Below are 21,656 nucleotides of genomic sequence, written 5' to 3' on the forward strand. Positions count from 1 at the left end.
TGCATTTGCATAAAGCTAGCAATGATGAAAGACGCCATGTCTCCATTTTCCTCTTCTCCGTTTTCGAGTCAATAGCCTTCCTCTGTATTCAAAAGATGCACAGTGCACCCTAACTTAAGCTTAGATAATGTGAATTCTCAGGAATAGTTCAGGGCAGGAGACGGAAGTCTGTTCATGCAACTATAGTAATATGCATGCAAAATATGTACATAGGAATTTAAATCCCTAGGAGAAGCATTTCATATGGTTGTTTTTCTTTCCAGTGCTTTGCTATGTCTTTGTCTTCAGAACGTTGGCATTTCTCTTTTGCAAAAATCTTTCTCTCTGTCATCCAGTGTGAAGGTAAAACTTTTCACTTCATGTGTGCCAATAAACCAAAAGGGATAAGCTACAGCAACAGATGAATGTAGCCAACATAAAGTCCAAATAGTGAGGTTTAGCATTTTTCACTTTAGGTATGGCAATAAACCAAACAGTAGAAGTCCAAAGAATATTGTTGGCATGCTACAAGATCTGCCCACTCTGCCAAGCTATACCTATAGGAAAGCTGGCAGTGAAGAGGGGGAGCCTGACAGGTCAGGAGCTGGTACCCAGCTGGTCAAATGCCAGCCAGTGGAGCTGGTGGGTCAGGAGGTGGACTATACACAGCTGTTGCATATGTTTTTAGATATTCCACTGTATTAAACAATACCATCATCCCACATGATACCAAGCTCCATAGATCAATGTAATCAAGACTACAGCTGTGCTACATTTGAAAAGCAGCAAATCACCTACATACTGAGCAGAAAGCTTGAGGAAGTGGGCAGATTACAGTTCATGCCACACATTTGTTTATTATTATTAATAGATTTGTATATTGTCCATCACCAAAGATGGTAACAGAGTGGTTGAAAGCAAAATTAAGTAGTGTGTGTATGTGTGTAAAGAAGATAGGGTGAGAGATAAATAACTTGACCAAGAAACTGGGTACAAGACAGTGATGGGATCTGAACCAACAACATCAAACTATTTGTTTGATCCCACGTTTCTCTGCTGCAGCAGAACACCCCTTTCACAGAAAGTAAACCAATTAATTTCTCATCTACAGTTACTCCTTCAATAAATTTACTTCAAGTATTCTCAAAATATGTTGATTTATTTGCACCCCATCCCAAGTTGATAAACCTGCCCAGCACACACCGTTAATTCATCTTTAGTTAATTTACCTCCAGTTGATTTTCCGTCCAGATTCTACTCCAAATAAATGTCCCTTCAACTAATTTACACCCCCCATTCTTCATTACCCCACCCCTCTAAATAAATTCCTCTGAAATTAATTTATATTCCCAAATTAATATTCTATCCTGTTCACTTCTTCCACCAAAACACTTTAGGTGGTGTGAGTGAAAGAAAGTTGAATGACTTTGAGACAGGGTTATTTTCCCTCTTTATTTACAGCAATGTACAATGTTGTCCAAACATTTCTTTTTGATTCACAGTCTAAAACCCCACCTGGAGCTTTGACATGTTCAGCAGTAGGGATGGAAAGATCTGTTAATTTTGGTTCTCACAGTTTCTCATTTTTCCAATCTAAAATTTAGTTCTCCACATTTCTACAATGATAGGTAGATTTTTTTAAAAATCCTCATAAAATTATTTAAGCATTGTTGTGTGAATGTCTCCTTTTGTTTGCAGTTGTGGCTAACATACACAATTTTGCATGCAATTTCTCCTAATATAATGCATTTTGTATGTTATTTTCACTAATTTATCCTTTGCATGTGTACATTTCCCTAATATAAGCATTTTTGTAAACATTGGTTGGGAAACTGCATTGCAAAATTCAGTTAAGTGCAAATTTTGAAGGGTGGCTGTGTGTTTTGTTCTCATATTATTCCAGAAAGTGAACTTCACCATTGAATGTGAACTAAACTCAATCCCCCCACAATCCCTACTTGATAGCAGCTTGGTTGTCAGTGCTTAGAAACATGAGCTTCAAAGAACTCTGAGAAAAGATGCTATGTGATGCTGTACCATCATTTCTAGAATCCAGAGACAATGACTGGGAAAAAGGATGGCCAGCTTTTTGACAGAATGCCCTTGGGTCCAGAGAACCATTGTAGGTCATCCCATAATGTATTTGCTAGGGTCACTTGAGGCTCCAATTTGAAAGAACTTGGAAGCCGGACTGCCTAGCACATAGTTGGTTGTGATGCAAAAGAATTATGAAAGGAATTGTGAAGTTTTTGGTAGGACCAAGGTGAAACTGTAAAACTCCTCTGTTATTTTGTTACTGTATATGTAATCTTTTTATATTTATAGTTCTAAATTGTTTGCTATTTGCATGTTGTTATGTTTGCTATTGTGTTGTTTTGCTGTCTTATTATGAAATTATTTTTGCAGTGTTTGGTTTAGGAATGTATTGTTTTCTTGCTTGTAAGCCACTTTGAGAATGATTTTTGTGTGTGTGGAAAAGTGGCTTGCAAGTAAAACAAATGAATGAAACAGTGTAGGACTACAGGAAAATTATTTCTGAAGACCACCTACTACAGAGGCTTTTTTTGCTCGTGTATCTTATATTTTTTTATTGCACATTCCAGACTGAGGTAGATCAGCAAATTGCACAACAAGACTGACTTGCTCTACACTTAATTTTCTGATTAAGTTTCTGATGCAGAAACAGCTACATTGCTGCAAGTCAGTCTGTGCACTGTTGAATCGGTTATTGTAAGATCAGGATGTCTGTTGCAGCAGTCCTTAAGGGATCCTTTTCATGACACCCAGGGGTATTGCTTGAAAGTCAGTGGCTTTAGAATTGTTTATTATGAACCTAATGGCTTTGCCGAAGAAAAATGAGACTACTAATACAGTAAATTAAGTTCTGTTAAATCACAGCTGTATGATATCATTCACACTGGATTTTTTCTGGTATTGCCTTGCCTTACGGCTAAAAACTGAGAAAACGTTTGATCAGCACTACAGAGCAGTGTGTTACTAAATACATACATACATGGTGGGAAAGTCATCTGAAGGACATTGATAATTAAGATTCTTCTCTCAAGCGAAACCTGTGAAACTGCTTCGGTTAATTCTGCTGTTAAAATATAGCATAGCCCTGCTAAGCATTATTTTGATTATGTCTGAATTGGTAATACCAGTAATAGCTACAGTATGTGCATATATTCTTCTTTAATTCCCCTAACCTATCTGAACTTTGTCTTCTACAGCTTGTTTTCTTTTAATTCCTGGGCTTTTATGCTTTTAACTTGGATTTAATTGGTGGCTTATTGTGATACTGATAATAAATCTGTGTTTTGGATATGTTAGGATTTATTATTATGGCACTGTGCCCATCAGATTGGTATGGGGCAATGACCCAGAAAGAGGCATTTTCTGTGGGTGGCCCTGTAATCTAGAATACCTTTCCCTCTGCAAGTCTCAAGGTAATGTGTTTTAGGTGCCTCCTGAAAATGTGTCAGGTGGAATTCAATGTCATTTCAGAAGTGTTTCAGCTTGCCTCTGTTGTATTTCACTAGGGAGTGGGTGGCCCTGTGGTCTAAACCACTGAGCCTCTTGGGCTTGCCAATCAGAAGGTTGGCAGTTCGAGTCCACACGAAGGGGTGAGCTCCCGTTGCTCTGTCCCAGCTCTTGCCAACCTAGCAGTTCGAAAACATACCAGTAGATAAATAGGTACCACTGTGGTGGAAAGGTATACGGCATTTCCGTGCTCTCTGGCACTCGTCACGGTGCCCTGTTTTACCAGACTCTGTTTAGTTATGCTGCCCACATGATCCAGAAAGCTGTCTGCAGACAAACGCCTGCTTCCTTGGCCTGAAGCAAGATGAGTGCTGTACCTGATAGTCAAATTTTGCTGGACTTAACTGGATTCTCTACCTTTACTGTATTTCACTGTTTTCTGTTTTTATTTTCTGTTGTGTTCTTATGTTTAATGGTTTCATATGTTGTTACATTATGTTTTAGTTCAGTAGTGGGGATCCTCGAGGCCTAATTAGACCCGCCAGGCCTCTCCATTTGGCCTGTGAGATAGTTTTGAGAAAAACAATCCCATTTGGTCTTCCCATGTCATCATTGGGCATCAGGTGCTGGACTTGGGAAGCCATGGTGCCACATTCCAAAGGAAGAACTGGGGGTGCACTATGTATGTAGGGCTGGGGAAGAGATTTGATCCAATTCACATTTAAAGGCGAATCTATCTAATTTGCAGTTTCCAAAACAATATGAGAACCAAAACACAGCCATTCTTCAAAATCCACACTTCTGATTTTGCAGTTGAATTGTCCAGACAACTAATGAGTATTAAAAAATGGATTTACTGCTAGGGTGAACTGTGTATTAAAATGCATACATTTGTAAAAACGACATGCAAAATATATTAGGGGAAATTGCTTTGCAACCAAGAGTATATTAAGAAAACTGCAAACACAAATATCTATATTAAGAGAAATTCGCATTAGAGAGCTGATGAATGGAGTACAGGATCAGGTTTAAGGTGCTGGTTTTAACCTTTAAAGCCCTATACGACAGCCTAGGACCCTTGTACCTACGGGACCGCCTCTCCTGGTATGTCCCACAGAGGACCTTACGGTCTTCAAATAAAAACATCTTGGAGATCCCAGGCCACAGGAAGGTTAGGCGGCCTCAGCCAGAGCCAGGGCTTTTTCGGCCGTGGCCTTGATCTGGTAGAACGCTCTGTCACAGGAGACTAGGGCCCTGCGGGACTTGACATCTTTCTGCAGGGCCTGCAAGACAGAGCTGTTCCACCAAGCCTTTGGCCAAGACATAGTCTGACCCCCTCTCTCCTTCTGTAATCTTCATAGAACTCTAGCCCAATGGTTGCCATTAATTCTGAACTGATTTTAATTCTGAACTGAACTTAAAATCTGAACTGATTTTAGAATGTATTTCAATTAATTGACTGTGATTTTATGTAAACTGTGCTATTTTTACTGTTGTTAGCCGTTCGGAGCCCGGCTTTGGCTGGGGCGGGCGGGATATAAATAAAATGTTATTATTATTATTATTTTTAAAAATGCAAACTGGCGTGTAAAATTAAACTTAAGACAGGGAAAAATGAGAAATTAAGGGAAACTAAAATTGAGATTTGCCTATCTGTAAGTATGTTCCTGGTCCTTCCTTTCTTGTCAATTCTTCAATTTGGTGCTTGTTGAATTCAGTGACTTTTTCTGTTGCCCTGCATAGTGACCAAAAGAGGTGCCAATTCAAAAGGCACTGAATTCAAGGTGGAAAGGAAGAATCAGGAGTGCACTCAGAGGGTGCTCCAAATTCTGCCTTCACAGCTACAGCAAGTAAATTTAAATCATCTGATATCCTATGACTGGTTTGCTCACCTGTGAAGGGTGGAGCAGTTCCTGATTCAACCTACTCCTGTTCCCAACACCTGTTCAACTGTATGCTACTTGGATAGATTTTAATGTTAAGTAGTTTTGAATTTTTCTAAATAAATAAAATCAAATATTTATTGTATTTTCTCACGTATAAGCTGCTCTCGGTGTCTGGGAGAGCAGAAAAGCAAGATGATGAGGAAGATAATGACAATGATAATAATAAGAAGAAGAATAGATGGAAAGGATTATCAGTAAAATTTTCTATTTTTGATTATACGTTGAACTCAAGACCCAAGTGCTTTTCTCCTCTAAGAGGAGATCAGTGTTGCCCATGTTGATAGCAACAACCCATATACCGTATTTTTTGCACCATAACACTCACTTTTTTCCTCCTAAAAAGTAAGGGGAAATGTCTGTGCATGTTATGGAGGGAATGCCTACGGGTGGCATGCCTACGGATTTTCCTCCTCTAAAAACTACGTGCACGTTATGGTCGGGTGTGTGTTATAGAGCGAAAAATACGGTACATGTACTGTATATGCTTCTTCATGTATGTATTTGAGGGGAGCCCCATAGGGGACAAAACATGCATCTTAAGCATATGTTTCAAGTAACAAAGCTATTCTTGAGAAGGAACGAGCTGTCAAAGTTCTTTTCAAAGCCAAAAAAGAAAAGCACTGTTGAAGAATTTGTGGTTAAAGAGATTATAATTTTCTTTTTCAGGTATCATGACCAACAGGATGTTACTAGCAACTTCCTTGGAGCAATGTGGTTGATTTCAATAACTTTTCTCTCCATTGGATATGGTGATATGGTACCTAACACATACTGTGGGAAAGGAGTCTGCTTGCTTACTGGAATAATGGTGAGTGCCCCTAGTTTTAATTTCCACATTTCTTGTGAGTTTCTTGGGTGAATTGTTTTCAGAACAACTTCACTGGTTTAACAACATGTATTATTAATGTAAAATTGTTTGTTAAATCTTTGGTCATTTGTATACTACTGTCCAAATGTGTATAGTCCATGTCTATACAGGTGTCCTATTGAGTTCTGTGGGACTTATTCCCAGGTAAGTAAGTTGCACCCTGACTTCCCATCATGGTTAGAGTATACTGATTGAGACAATTGATTCCATTGATTTCAGTGGGTCTGTTCTAAGCATGATGAAACATGGCTCCAACCCAGTATTTATAGGATTACAGCATGACACTCCTGCACACTGTCTTAGGGAATTCACTTCCTGCTTTTCTTAGGAAATGTTTACAAACTGAACTAAACAAGTTGATATTCTGAGCATCAAATATCTCAGCTACCACTCATGACATATATGGCAATCACCACATTTTGGCCTCTTCCTTTTGCTTCCTGTGAATTATAATGTCAGACCTAATAGTTTCTAAATTTGTCTTACAATAGACTGAGTGATCTTGCTTTTATGAAACTGCCGTAGTGGTTTCCCCTCTAACATCTTTACATTAATACAACCAGTGATTTTTTTCTGGGAGGACGCAGGGGTGCACATACCCCTAAACATTTTGTGAATCTAAGTTTGGCCTCATTGAGGGGCAGTATTTCAATATGGGTAGGAAAATGAGAGTACCCCTAAACATTTTATTAGGGGAAAAAGCGCTGGATGCATCTATTATTACTGTATACGTCATTGCTATATGCAGTGGCAGTGAAAAGGGCAAATGCGGTAATAAGAAAGGGATTGGGGTTGTTTTTTAAGCCAAGTATAATAATAAAATTATATCTATCTTTGGTTCTCCTAATGTTATATTTTTAAATAATTTGTATCCTGATTTTTTCTTTATCAGTGATAAAGCAATGATTTAAAATGAAAAGAAGAACATTGCAATCCCAATAAAAAGAATTTGTATGCATAAAATATATTATAAAGGCTTTCTGAAGAGCCTGAAAATGGCAGACCTCTCTGGGGAGGGCGTCCAACAATGCTGGCTGCACTACCAAGAAGTTTCTGTTATAAGTGCACATCTGCTGAACTTTTTTTGGCAGTGGCATCCAGAGCAAGGGCACATGGGGGCATATATGGAAGAAAGTGGCCTTTAATATGCTTTCATATACTCCAGTGGTAGCTGGAGTTTCTGAACACTTTTTAAGAGCTGTCACACATGGAGTACATAATGGTAGTTTTGCCTAGGGAGCATTAGGTTATGACTGACCATGGCGAGAGCTGACTTTGCCGGGAAGGGGCAGCCCAGAAAATTGTGTGAAGGGAATCCTGAATAATGCCCTCTCCATTTGGGGGCCCTAATTTCCTCAACGAATATAGCGGAACTGAATAAAGGAAAGGAGAGGCCAGCTGAAATAGTGATTTGATATAGTGGCCTACTTTATGTAGGAAGACTTAGACTGCAATCCAGACCCCTTTCTGCTGGGTTGGGTGAGGGGCATTGGATTGATCTGAGGTGTCCCTCCACTTTCTTCCACTGGTTAAGCTGGTCTTCTACTGGCCACCAAATGGGTGGGTGGGTGGGTGGAAAGCCTGCCAGTGTTAGCTGATTCATACAAATAAGTGGCTACAGCTACTTTCTGTTTAACTACACATATATTTCTCTATGTGACAAATTGTACCCACCTCTCTACATGGAGCCTCTGGGAATCCCTCACAGGACTTCTTGCCCCTGTTTGAAGAGGGTTTGTTCTGGCCTGTTGACAATTTCCTTAAATGATCGAAAAAGCAATATACAAAAACTCCGAAGGATCTGACATGGTAGATAACATGATAGCCCTACTGTAGAATCCTGAGGACACTGCAGTAATTCCCACATCCACAAAACCAAGATGTCTGAACCAGTCATAAACTGTCCAGATTAAATACACCCAAATACAGTGGAGTGGGGAATGTAATATATCTAGCCTTCTCTCTCTTTCTTTCTTTTTTTTTTTTGGAAATCATTTTTTTTTGTTTTTACAAATACAAAGTTATAAAAATCCAAATATATGTCCATCTACAGAGATTCCTCTGAATCTCACGACTTCCCTCCACCCCTTCCATGTGTTGTTGTTGTTGTTTAATCGTTTAGTCATGTCTGACTCTTCGTGACCCCATGGACCAGAGCACGCCAGGCACTCCTGTCTTCCACTGCCTCCTGCAGTTTGGTCAAACTCACGCTGGTATCTTCAAGAACACTGTCCAACCATCTCGTCCTCTGTCGTCCCCTTCTCCTTGTGCCCTCCATCTTTCCCAACATCAGGGTCTTTTCCAGGGAGTCTTCTCTTCTCATGAGGTGGCCAAAGTATTGGAGCCTCAGCTTCAGGATCTGTCCTTCCAGTGAGCCCTCAGGGCTGCTTTCCTTAAGAATGGATAGGTTTGATTTTCTTGCAGTCCATGGGACTCTCAAGAGTCTCCTCCAACACCATAATTCAAAAGCATCAATTCTTCGGCGATCAGAAAATTTGCAACTGCATATTCTTTAATACACTAACTTTTATATCAATCCATAGTGTCCATGGTATTTGTTACACTACAAGTGAAATCAAAATCCTGCCAATCCGCTTACAGTGATCTCCTAAATAACTTGTAATTTTTTCCCATTTTTTCATAAAGTTTTTGTCCTCTTGGTTTCTGAGTTTTCCAGTTTTGCCATTTCAGCATAGTCCATCAGCTTGGTTTGCCATTCCTCTCTGGTAGGGATCTTGTCTTCTTTCCATCTCTGGGCTAGTAACATCTTGTTGTTCCATACATAAAAAGTCTTTTCTGCTCCTTTGGAATGTCGGTACCTAATTCCTAATAGGAAAACTTCTGGGTTTTTTTTAACAAAGGTTATTTTAAACATTTTTTCATTTCATTATATATCATCTCCCAGAAAGCTTTTATTACCTTACAAGTCCACCACATATGTTAAAAGGAACCTTCTTTTTCTTTACATTTCCAGCATAGATTTGTACTTGTCCTATACATTTTTGCCATGTCTCTTTCTTTCTCTATCTCTGTGGTTTAGGGCTCACACACAGGATGTATCAGAACACAGCTGTTGAGGACCGAATACTGTGAAGAGAAGTTATGGAGCAATTCCACTAGAGCATATGAGTAAATACTGTAGTAATAATGGTAATATTGCACATGATCCAAGGAAACATAAGCACTTTAGGCCCCATTTAGTTTTAGTGGGAGAGTTACATGCATACTGAAATATATCCATCTGAAATCCTGAAGCTTAAAAATGCTCAGGAGTAAGGAATTGTACTCTTCAATTGTATCGTGTCTCTAGTGTACTTTATGAGTTAGCTAGTATTGTAAATAGAGGTGTTCATGAGTGTCAGGGAACTGCCTTCAGCTCAGAGGCGAGAGGTGGAAGGGCAGTTGTGTTACAGGGAGCCTCTGAAGATCTTGAGAAGCAGTTCTTCCTCTGGCGAGGAGGGAAGCCCCACCTCCAGTGGGGAAGGGGCGCAGGGATCAGAAGATGCTAGGGAGAGCCTCAACACCGAGCCTGAGCAAAGGGGAGGGGAGGCAAGTCCCCCTTTGCCAGCGCCCTCTCTGCGCAGTAGGTTTGCGCGCAGAGAAAGGAGGAGAAGGATGGGGGTCACATGACTGTTATGCTGGGGAAGGTATAAGGACCGCCCACTCCCAGATTCTGCTAGCGACTGAGTAGACATGGACTTGAGACGCTCTGCACTGTAAGATAGTTTGTACAGATAATAAAGTCTGGAAAAGACGGGTTGGGGTATTGCCTGTTTGCTCTTGAGCAACCACACCACCACCTGACAATGAAATTTAAATCCTGAGCCAAAATGGAGTGCCTCAAAGGAATGTTGGGCTTGTCAGAGGCAAAGTAGGAACTGTATGAGGTAGCAAAAAAAGAGTCCCTGGGGCGCCTTAGCAATCCAGATGTCAAAAAAAAGGTTGCAGAGAAGTATCTGCTAAAATCAAAACTTTTTTTTAAGGTATCTGGCAGAACTTCCCTGCATCTATTTGTCATTTGGCAGACTTTATCCACTCTGTAGGGGTTAGTATGCTTGCAAATACCATCTACTTCTGCCAGAAGGGATAAAGGGTTGTTTTGTTTTTCCAGTAATGAAATGGAGGGAAGGGGGAAAATGAAACTGATTCGGATGGACCTTGAGGCAAACCAACCAATGTACAAAGCACTTCAGATTGATGCCGGCTATTTTCCAAAATGCTGAACCAAATCTTGTGGTCAGTGCACACTCCCGCTTCTAAACACGTTCCATAGAAAATATTGTAGCCTTATATTTACCACCGTTATTATTTTGGGTGACATAATACGGTCATGTATTTTCTGCACTGGGGGATGATGGTTCCCTGGATAGGCTCAAGACAAAGGGCATTCTGAGATGGCATTAACGTTGGGGATTGGATCGCTTCAGCATTCTGAATTATCCATGAATGTGAGATACTTCAAACCATGCTGACTGGGGGCATTCAGTGTAGCTCATAAGGATCATCTTGCGCTATGCTCTTTATATGGATTACTTCCTGTTGAAGAAAAGGGTACCTGTTACCTTTCCTTAGAGTACTTTCTGCAGTCCTACTTGAGCATTAAAGCCACCAAGACTATCTGAGGCAACCCAGTCAGATGGGCAGCTAATAATAATAATAATAATAATAATAATAATAATAATAATAAGTTATTATTTGTACCCCCGCCCATCTGGCTGGGCTTCCCCAGCCACTCTGGGCAGCTTCCAACAAAGATTAAAAATACATCAAAATGTCACACATTAAAAACTTCCCTATACAGGGCTGCCTTCAGATGTTTCTAAATGTCAGGTAGGTGTTTATCTCTTTGACATCTGATGGGAGGGCATTCCACAGGGCAGGCGCCACTACCGAGAAGGCCCTCTGCCTGGTTCCCTGTAGCTTTGCTTCTCGCAGTGAGGGAACTGCCAGAAGGCCCTCGGCACTGGACCTCAGCGTCCAGGCAGAACGATGGGGGTGGAGACGCTCCTTCAGGTATACTGAATATATTATTATTATTATTATTATTATTATTATTATTATTATTATTACTATTACTATTATCAGCATTATCATCATCCAGGAGTCTGGGGAGCTTCCACCTGGAAGAGTACAATATACTAAGTCACAAAGACATCGATGAAACAGAGAGCAATTGTGCAGCACCAGGGACACATCTTCCGTTAATGGAAAATAAACGGGATCAGGGTCAGCTTGCGGGGAGGGCTGACAGTATGCAACACACTTCCCAATACTCCCAACAATGAGGCATACCTGGAAGGTGAGGGCCAGGTGGTGAGAAAGTCAGGCATATGCAGGCGCTATGGTGGAGGCAGTCCAGCACTGCTTTTGGTGCATCCACACAGCACCAGCCTCCCTGCCGCTTTGCCTCTCCCCCTCCTAAGATGCTAGGTGTGTGCAAACAGCGCTCCCTGCTGGCTGCTCCCAAAGGGATAAGTACCAAAGGGGACAAAAGAGCTGTGTTCAGTACAGTGGTACCTCGGGTTAAGAACTTAATTCATTCCGGAGGTCAGTTCTTAACCTGAAACTGTTCTTAACCTGAAGCACCACTTTAGCTAATGGGGCCTCCTGCTGCCACTGCGCCGCCAGAGCACGATTTCTGTTCTCATCCTGAAGCAAAGTTCTTAACCCGAGGTACTATTTCTGGGTTAGCGGAGTCTGTAACCTGAAGCATCTGTAACCTGAAGCCTCTGTAGCCTGAGGTACCACTGTACTGAACAACGGCATGTGGAGAGGAAGCAAGATTTACCAATTCCCGAGGAGAAGGCATGCATAAATGTTACCACTATGTGGATAGTTCAACTCAGATACCTTGACATGAACAAATGGAGGCAATGATTTGTGCAGTGCATAATAAGTTTATATCAACATGATATTGTCATAGCCTCTAATATAAGTGGCTTTCGAATGAACGTTCCCCGTTTCATAGAGAATTGGCCCATTAATAGCTTAAATGTCATAACTTGGAATAAAACCTCCATCTTCAGGGATCATATATCTTTGATTATATGAGATATCGAATACAACAATGGATGGCAGACTTGATTTTCTCTTGCTTGTAGCATTCCAGAGAAGTAGATTAAACATACTGATGTTCATTGAAGAACTGAATAGATAGCATAAGACAAATTGTCACTGGCAGGTCACAGTTCCCTTAATATCTGAATATTTTATCTTACTGTAGCTCAAAGTGAGGGTCTCTTCTCTTGACAACCCCATCCATTGTAGCCACAGGAGAACAATGGGAGAAATTAAGCGTCACCCAGAGGCAATTGTTACGTCAGGGCAAGCATTTTGGCTTGCCAGGTAGAACAAACCCTGTTCTCTCCCCGCACAATGTTCCTAGAGTTCGCTCACCACCCTCAAGTGGATGTCCTTGTGCAGGGCTTTCACTGGCAGAACTCACTGGTTGAATCCTGCCCATTTGACATATAATGAGACAGTCACATAGATGCCACACAAACAGCAGATGCAAGATTGTGCCTGATTGGTTTTTGATGCAGTAATGAAAGTGGCTGAAGTATGCCAAAATTGTATTCAGGCTGAATCTTGTACATGCCCTTAGTACATACTAGGGATGGGGGAGCAGTTTGATTAACTCGACATTTAAAAGCAAACCTACCCAATTTTCACTTTCCAAAACAATCTGCAAACCAAAATACAGCTTATGAAAATTCACACTTTTCGGAATTTCGCAGTGCAATTCTGAAGGTGAGAAATGTCCCCCAAAATGCATATTTTGGTTCAAAGTGTACATGAAAATGCAAATATTGGTAGTGAAAAAAGCATATCAAATGCACTACATTAGAGAGAGTTTGCTTTGCAAAATGTGTGTATAAAGCAAAATTGCATACACAAACGTGCCTGTTATGAGACATTCACATGAAAATGCTGGTGAATTTTCATGAGGCCTTTTAAAAAAATCACTAAATTGCAAACTGATGTGGAAAACTGAACTCAAGACTGGAAAAAATGAGCAATGGAAAGAAACAGAAATTGACAGACTCACCCACCCTTAGTATACACACACATGCCTTGTAATGAACTAATGCGCTGACTTCCTGCAAATGATAGTGTTTTAATCTTGCAGTCTTCCACACACAGATGGTCTAAATCAGCGGTTCTCAACCTGTGGGTCCCCAGATGCTGTTGGACTACAATTCCCATCATCCCTAGCTAGCAAGGCCAGAGCTCAGGGATGATGGGAGTTGTAGTCCAACAACATCTGGGGACCCACAGGTTGAGAACCGCTGGTCTAAATCTTTCTCTACTTTGGGGGTGCTGGGGAACCCAGACAATTTGGCTCCTTTCCATATGTGCAAACACACCAACTCCTCGGGGCCAAGGCAGTTTCGGCCCCCCAAATATATATTTTTGAAGGGGATGGGCCCCCTCAATATTCAGAGGACGTTGTGTGGCATCACGTTGGGGGCCCCAATCCTCCGGAGAAGCTGGTGCCTCTGCATAAGTGCCCTTCACCACATGCCCCGTACTGCCCCAGAGCTGTCTCTGAACATCCTCTCCACATGCCCCATGCTGACATCAGAGCTCTGATGTTGTTTGGGCTCAGAGCTGTGCACACCCTTTTAGCAGAGTCTCCATGACGAAAGATGCATACAGGAGAGCATATTTACAGCTTTATTCAGCATTGTTCAGAACAAAGGAAAAACATGACTGCTTGCCTCCGTTTCCAGGAAAAAACAGCCAGAAAAAAGCTATATACAAATGGAAGTTCCCAGCAAGAAGCTAGAAGTAAACAGGCATGTGACCCACAACAGCCTGTTCCCTTTTAAGGTGGAACGGAACTATATCCTAACAAGTAGGACCCAAGGTATCCTGTGTCCCTGAGACTTTCTCCCAGGGACCGTAGCATTGAAGCTTCAGTGACTTCGACCAAGTTCTGCATTGTGGAGAAATTAAGAACTTATTATATACCTTTGTGGTTTTTTGACGATTGAGAAAAAATGCTTAATGGCTGCCATTTTTTCTGGGAGGGGGATGTTCAATTCTTAGAGCTATGTAAATTATTTTGGTATCAACAACATAATTAGCTTTGCTAATAAGGGATTGAATTATATGTTTCTTTTAGGAAGGTTCAGAAAAGGCCAATTGAAAATTGCTGATGTAATAAAAACTTGAATAATTGAAAAGGGAAAGGGAAAGTAGTAGATACCAGTGAAACATAAACAGTATAACAGTATTTCCACTGCCTTAGAAGTCTAAAAAGATCATAGATAGAAATATTCCAGTCATAGATGATTCACTGTTGAAAGTCTCTCTCACTCTCAGTCGGAGGCTGCTTTCAGCATGGGAGCGGAGAATTCCCCAGTTTTCTGCCCTGTCTATGCCTTCCTTGCTCATGGGTGATTGTACAGCACAAAAACCTCTGAGCAAACTAAGGCACAACTTGTGCTAGTCATTGCCATGCCACAGACTTCCCTAAGCAAGAGAATTAAAAAGTAGTTTGCACTGCATTACACCCATTATACTGGATTTCAGATTTCTGTCTGCTGTAGTGGTACCTTTGTTATACTATGACACCTCTGCCCATGGAACAGCAAGTCAGCAAGACCCAAGCACGTTTAGATATTGCATGCTCCCGCACCTAAAATGCCCCCCTTTTTTTTTGTATCCAGTTCTGTCTAATATACACTTTTTTGTGACACATTTCCCCCTAATGGAATGCATTTCTGTTTGTTACTTCCAGGCTGCAGCTTCTTGTTGCCGGAGGTCTCACTTGTCTTAAAACCTATCTCAGGGATGGATTTTGCTCTCATTCCTCCAATAATTGCTTCTTTTGGAAATTTTTTTTTTTTTTTAGTCCCAACACTTCTTTTAACTGGCCCATTCGGTTGGCTCTCCACCTAGGGATCCCAGAATAAATGGAATGTCTATTTAAATTCTTACAGGCCTTTCATTTTATTCAGAGGAGAAGGCGGATTGTTGTGCGTTTTCTGGTGAGAACTAAATTTCCCATCATTTTCTATAAAGCAGACCTACTTTCTTCTTCTTTGGATCCCAAGGGAAATGAGCAAGAAATGGGTCAGCTACCTTCTCCCAGGCAAGTAAAGAAGAGTATTTTGTGGGCAAAGACAGCAGTCCGCCTCTTATTTGGCTGAACTCAAAACTGCTTGAGATATCTAGAAGGAGCGGGAGAGTTCAGTGGTGTTTTTCTGAGAGTCATAAAGGAGAGCACCTAACGCAGGGGTCAGCAACCTTTTTCAGCCGTGGGCTGGACCACTGTCCCTCAGACCATATGGTGGGCCGGACTATATGGGTGGGGGGGTGAACGAATTCCTATGCCCCACAAATAACCCAGAGATGCATTTTAAATAAAAGCACACATTCTACTCATGTAAAAACACCAGACAGGCCCCACAAATAATCCAGAAATGCATTTTCTTTTAAAGGACACATTCTACTCATGTAAAAAAAACAATGCTGATTCCTTGACCATCCGCGGGCCGGATTGAGAAGGCGATTGGGCCACATCGGGCCCACAGGCCTTAGGTTGCCTACCCCTGACCTAACACGTAGCCAGTTGACTTTCAAACTTGACTGCTCTCTCGTTTTGCTCTCTGGAAGTGTGTGTCTTAATGATAGACAACAGATGTTTGCAAAAAAAAAAAATGTATTTCCTCCTTATCGCTAATTTATTAAGATTTTTAAAATTATCTATAACTATAAATAATATAATATAAATAAAGGAAGAGGGTGGGGACTACAGTTAAAGTAAAACTTTTAAAAAACAGATATCTTTCGGGGGATTAAAAAAACTATCAGGAAGAAGAGAAGCAAAGGCAGCGGTGTTGGGCCATAAGAAAAACAAATCATAGTAGGGAAATATCTTTATTACCTCAGCAAAATGCCACAAATTAGTGATCAAACTTTTGAGTTCTTCAAAGCCCTTTATCGGGCTTAGGTGTTAAGGAAAATTGGGGCGGGGGGGAGGAAGGCTGACTTTGCGTTGAAACCATAAAGTTTACATTGGTATTGGTCTTTAGCTGAAGTGTAGGACAAGATAGCAGATTTATCATATAAGGTTCTTCTAGGTGCTTTGCAGTTTTTAGATTGCACATAGAGATCATGAGAGGAAGAAATAGACAAATAGACATTGTCCAATTCCCAATTTTTTAACAGAAATAAAATCCAGCAGTTTTGTAGCTTTAAGCAAAACACACATAGGGAAATGTGGTAATTTTTATATTTTCAGAGTTGGAGATTAATTTTAGGTAGTGTACTAGGTTAAAAAAAGAGTAAACTGAAGTCAAATTAAGTAGCTTTTCCTAGTGGCTGGAAGGGAATTACCTTCAGAAAATAAAGCTCCAGCTCCCTATACTATAAAATCCTCTTCCTCCAGTTTAGGATACTGTTTTTGAATGGCTGAATTCAATACTCTCCAAGTCATTCAAAAAGGAAAACTAGCTGTGTTGGCCTGTAATTAAAAAATGCATTAAAAGAAGTATCTAAGAATTAAAATTTGTCCATATTGTTGTGGTCTTAAGGAGTTTGCTTTTTTCACTCAGGATATGGAAAGTGGTATTTCATGTTACTCATTCTCAAGTTGCATACATTGAAATGTATGCATTGATTTTACATATGAATGAGCAATATACAGCAATATACAGTAGCAAAGAACTATACATAAATGAAACATGCAAGCCAAGCCAAAGAATCAGATCTGTCACTTGTATTATGGCAGTGGTTCTCAAACTCTGTTCTCTGGGCCACACCTTCAGAATAAAAATGTGCTCATGCCACACCAAAGTTTTTATTGATAAGAAATACATTGCAAAACAAAAAGAAACAACTCCTATCGGTGCTTGATTTACAACATAGGACAGAACTAATCTGAGACAAACAAACTCTTCATAAACACAAAGAAGCCTCTCTCTTTGGCAGGGGGTTGGACTCGATGGCCCTTGTGGTCTCTTCCAACTCTATGATTCTATGATTCTATGATTCTATGATTCTTTGCTTTCATATTCGTCAGGTTGAAAATCCCTGCTCACAACAATTTGACGTGAAGAACTGTAGAAGAATAGCCAATGCTGTTCACCAGCACTCTGTTTGAATGGCAATTCCAGATCACAGCTAGGATTATGGGTTCATGTTCATGTATATCAGATATATTCTCTGAGTTAAACTAGTTCCATCTTCCTTTGTTGTGTCTTAAATTCTGCGCAAGTTCCATTAGATCAGGGACTGCCAACCATTTTGGGCTCCTGGGCCCATCTGCAAACCCTCCACACACACAACCAAGCAGACGTTGCAGCTTGTTCTATTGGGTGCAACATAATACTTCTGTCAAGTCAAACTTCAGTGTGTGTAGTGGGGGGGTTACCTTGTGGGAACCAGGGAATGCCTGTGAGCTTATGTGTACCTATGTAGATAATCCCTGTGTTGGATTTTCAAGGGGGAAAGTAGGATTTAGTAAATATCAGAACTATTCCGTGCCTCACATAAAAATGAAACTGAACCACAACTCTGAATCCAAATTCTGAGTTGGATGCAGCAGTGCCCTTCCACAGTTAGAAGCCACAGAAGAAGGGGTGTTTTGTGTCATTTCATGAGGAAAGCGCAACTAAATTCAGATATGCTCTGCTTCTTGCACAATGTGCTGTGGAAGCAGCAGCATGAGAACAGCTGTAGAACCAAACTGCTATAGAAGTGTGAGATTTTCTGCAGACAGTTGTGATTGTTTTCCTCCTGCTTTGAATTCAGTCAGCTGTAATTTTTAATTCTGGACCCAAGCACTGTGGCTCCCTGATTTGTCTTACACTAGCATGTGGACAAATGAATCATCTTAAGCCAAATCTCCATGCTTAACTAAATCTTGTACCGTGTGTGTGTGTGTGTGTGTGTGTGTGTGTGTATATATATATATATATATAGTGTTTTGTTAAAGGACTTCTAGCTACTGGTCTTCACCTAGACATCTCAAGATGTTCCCTCTATTCATTGTGAGCTTGGTGACATTTTAACAAAGGCTTTCTTTCTCCGAAGGTTAATTAGTCATTGAAGTACCAGCTGTAGCATATAATCATTTGTTGGAAATGGTTAAGCTTCTGGAGAATATGCTGCACAGACCGTGTATGGCAGGGAGGAGCCGTGGAGTTCAAAAATAATTTACGTGTTTTTGAAGCTCTTTTGTACATTTAGGGAGGCCTGACTTTTTTCTTTTAAAAAAAAGAAACCTCTTTATATCATGAATCACAGTTTGTTCTAAGCTTTTCCAGAAAAAATGGATTCATACTTGCCCTGACTCTGATCCAGTACCAATAGGTATGATTCCCCCTATTAAAAATGAGAGGGTAGACTTGAAAAGGAAAGCAGAGTATATGGAAGACAGAATAGAGCTTGTATTGTTGGGGAAATGGGAAGCAAAAGTGCAGCTATTCACTTGTCTTTTAAAAAAGAGCTACATAACGCTTCGTGCCAATCCCTTCTTTCCCGAAACTAGTTTCTATGCAACATTGTTCAGCCAGGAAACTGGAGGTGGATTCAGTCCCTGAAAGAAAAGTAGGTGGTTTCTAGAAAAACCAGTGTGTGTGTGAGAGAGAGAGAGGGGGGGGGGGTTCCAAAGGCTGAGATCTCTGCTACTGCAGGTGCTGAGAATCCCTTAGTGCAAGTATATCTTCCTGACGAAAGACTTACAGTATTTTGTTATGCACATCTTCTTCCCATGACGGACTCTCCTAGATGTTCTAGGCTGTTTTATTTAACATGGTTTCATTCAGGCTCTGAAAAGGGGTTATACATAATATATTGTGGACATAATATATCTTGATTTCGGCAATTGACAGTCTTCCTTGCTGACAAGGTAGTAAAAAGTGGGCTGGATACTACTCCAGTTAGGTGGATCTACAACTGATTGAAGAACCATACCCATTGGGTGCTCAGTAATGACTCTGTGTCAGCCTTAAGGGAATTCTCAAGTGGGGTGCCACAGGGTTCTATCCTGGGCTCTCTGCTGTTCAGCGTATTTATAAATGTATTTGTGAGGGTGTGCACGAGATAAATTTACCTTATAGAGGAAAAGTTCATTAAAGTCTTGTGAAGAGCATCCCAAATATTCATCTTTACAAGGATTTGTAGAGCTGCAATGTATTTCAATACAAATCAAATATTAATGTCAATAAATGTTTAATGTATAGAATCCCTATAAACTGTTACTAATGGAATGTCAGCCTTTCCCCATTGTGGGTAGAGCAAAGGGCAAATTGTACAATATTTCACTTTCTATGGGTTAATTAGATTTTAGGTAAGACTTTTATTAAAGTCCAATGATAAAGTTTAAACATGCTTCTGTTTTTATTAGATTTGTTCCTAATATAATTATACTGCCCTCCTTAATAGACACACTGATCAGTTCACTATAAATTGGCTTAGTTAAGCTCATTATTGCTATAATGTAAATGTTAAGTAGTGTTTTAACACTGATATTAATGATGCAACTTGTTTAAGTCTCCCTAGTTTGTTTTCATAACCAGCAGAGAAAACTGAAAACTTCTAATATCAAATAAGGAACTGATGTTTATGTGTCAGTGCCAAAACCCCATTGCATGTATCGGCTGCTCGAAGAATCACATCTCTTATGCTACCCTTTGTCTATGGCCTATAAAGTCCCAACTTCTTTTGCGCTCAACAGGATATCTGTAACTTACAGTCCTTAGTTTTCCAACTAAAGAATATTAACATTCTGTGGAGAACTAGCGGGGAGCTGTTAAACATATTGTCAATACTTTCAGCTTTATCCTCCTTTGTTCCTTCTCATTGTGGCAGGGGGAGAAAACAGCAGACACACAAACGATGTGCAGAATCACTGGAGCAAGAAGATTCTCTTCCTGTGAGACCAAGTGGCCTGGTTTGCACATCAAACCTTGGCTTAGTGCAAAAGCGTGAACATACAGGCTCCAACAAACCATGGTTTGTTCTTGGTTACAACTCATGGCTAGTCTGGATGGAAGTTAACCAGATGGGTTGGGATGACATACTAAGACATAACATGGCGTGGCAGCAAAAAGAGATGGGAAAGAGTGAAGTAGCTATAAGCTCCTCTACGGGAGTCTGTGCATTCACGCTTAACCAAGGTTTCACTTAATGTAATATCCAAATCAGGCCATTGTGGAGGGAAGGAGGGAGAAGAATTGCAGATCTGGAAGTGATTGAACATGCCATTAAAGTAACTCTTAAAGTGTGATATTACTGAGGGTGGGATTCACCTGATGAGTCTTGTCTGGAATTTTTAATTATTATTTTTTGTGTGCAACACAGCTTTTCTCCCTCCTGCTACCCTCTGTGCCACCCAAAATTGGCTCTGGGGGGGGTTTGCGAGAACCCTCAGAATAGCATGTGGAAGGAGAATTGAGGAGATAATTCCATCTGGGAAACTGAATTGCTCGCATTGACTGAACGACTGCCTTAACATGACACTGAATTTCTTCCCAACTACAGAGACACTGATAAAATCAAATTATATCATTTTGCACTAAACAAATGTACTTCTTTTGTGTAACCATACTGTTTTCTTTTCCTGTTTCGTCAATAGTGTGACCATTGTTGAATAAGGTATTACAACTCTTTGGATTTTGTTTTATTGCTATTTCCAGGGTGCTGGTTGCACTGCACTGGTGGTAGCTGTGGTAGCAAGGAAATTAGAACTTACCAAAGCTGAAAAACATGTGCATAATTTCATGATGGATACCCAGCTAACTAAAAGAGTAAGTCACAATGTGTGGTTTGGGTTTTTTTGTATGTGTAATAAAAAGCAAATATTTTACTTTGTTTTTCACCATGATCACAGATAGTTCAAGGGATAGATCTTGAAAGATTCTACTGAATTATTGAATCTTTAAGTTTCATGTCAGCTTTGAGTGTTTTGTCCACTGGTGGTAGATGTGAGGTCTCTCTTAAGGAATAGCAAAACAGAAGCAAACATGTGGAATTGGTCCTGGAACATGAGCTGAAGGCACATGATAAACCAGGCATAGGCAAACTCAGCCCTCCAGATGTTTTGGGACTACAACTCCCATCATCCCTAGCTAACAGGACCAGTGGTCAGGGATGATGGGAACTGTAGTCTCAAAACATCTGGAGGGCCGAGTTTGCCTATGCCTGTAATAAACCAAGCTTAGTAAATCTAAGTAGGTATGGGACTGATCAGTGCCTGGAAGTGAAACTTCCAAGGAAGCCTTATGTTTTCTGCCTTGATTCCATCACGGAACAAAAATGAGATATGATTGTAGTGACAACCTGGCAGCCAGTTTAGTCTGACTAGTTGTCCTTCAACCCAACTGCTCATCTACTTAAAACAAAACAAAACATGACTGGCATTCAATGTC

General features: G+C 40.5%; 1 protein-coding gene across 2 annotated transcripts in view; it reads left to right on the top strand.

Annotated features, from left to right (window-relative positions):
• KCNN2 (potassium calcium-activated channel subfamily N member 2) overlaps positions 1–21,656 on the top strand; it is an 89,097-nt gene that overhangs the window by 57,546 nt on the left and 9,895 nt on the right. For both annotated transcript variants that reach the window (XM_083576768.1, XM_083576767.1), the window contains 2 exons: positions 6,072–6,213; positions 20,925–21,035. In XM_083576768.1, the coding sequence (XP_083432894.1) occupies positions 6,072–6,213; positions 20,925–21,035 (253 nt within the window). The remainder of the gene's footprint in view (positions 1–6,071; positions 6,214–20,924; positions 21,036–21,656) is intronic.

This window comes from Podarcis filfolensis, assembly GCF_964270895.1.
Source record: "Podarcis filfolensis genome assembly, chromosome: 11".
Classification (NCBI taxonomy): Eukaryota; Metazoa; Chordata; class Lepidosauria; order Squamata; family Lacertidae; genus Podarcis; species Podarcis filfolensis.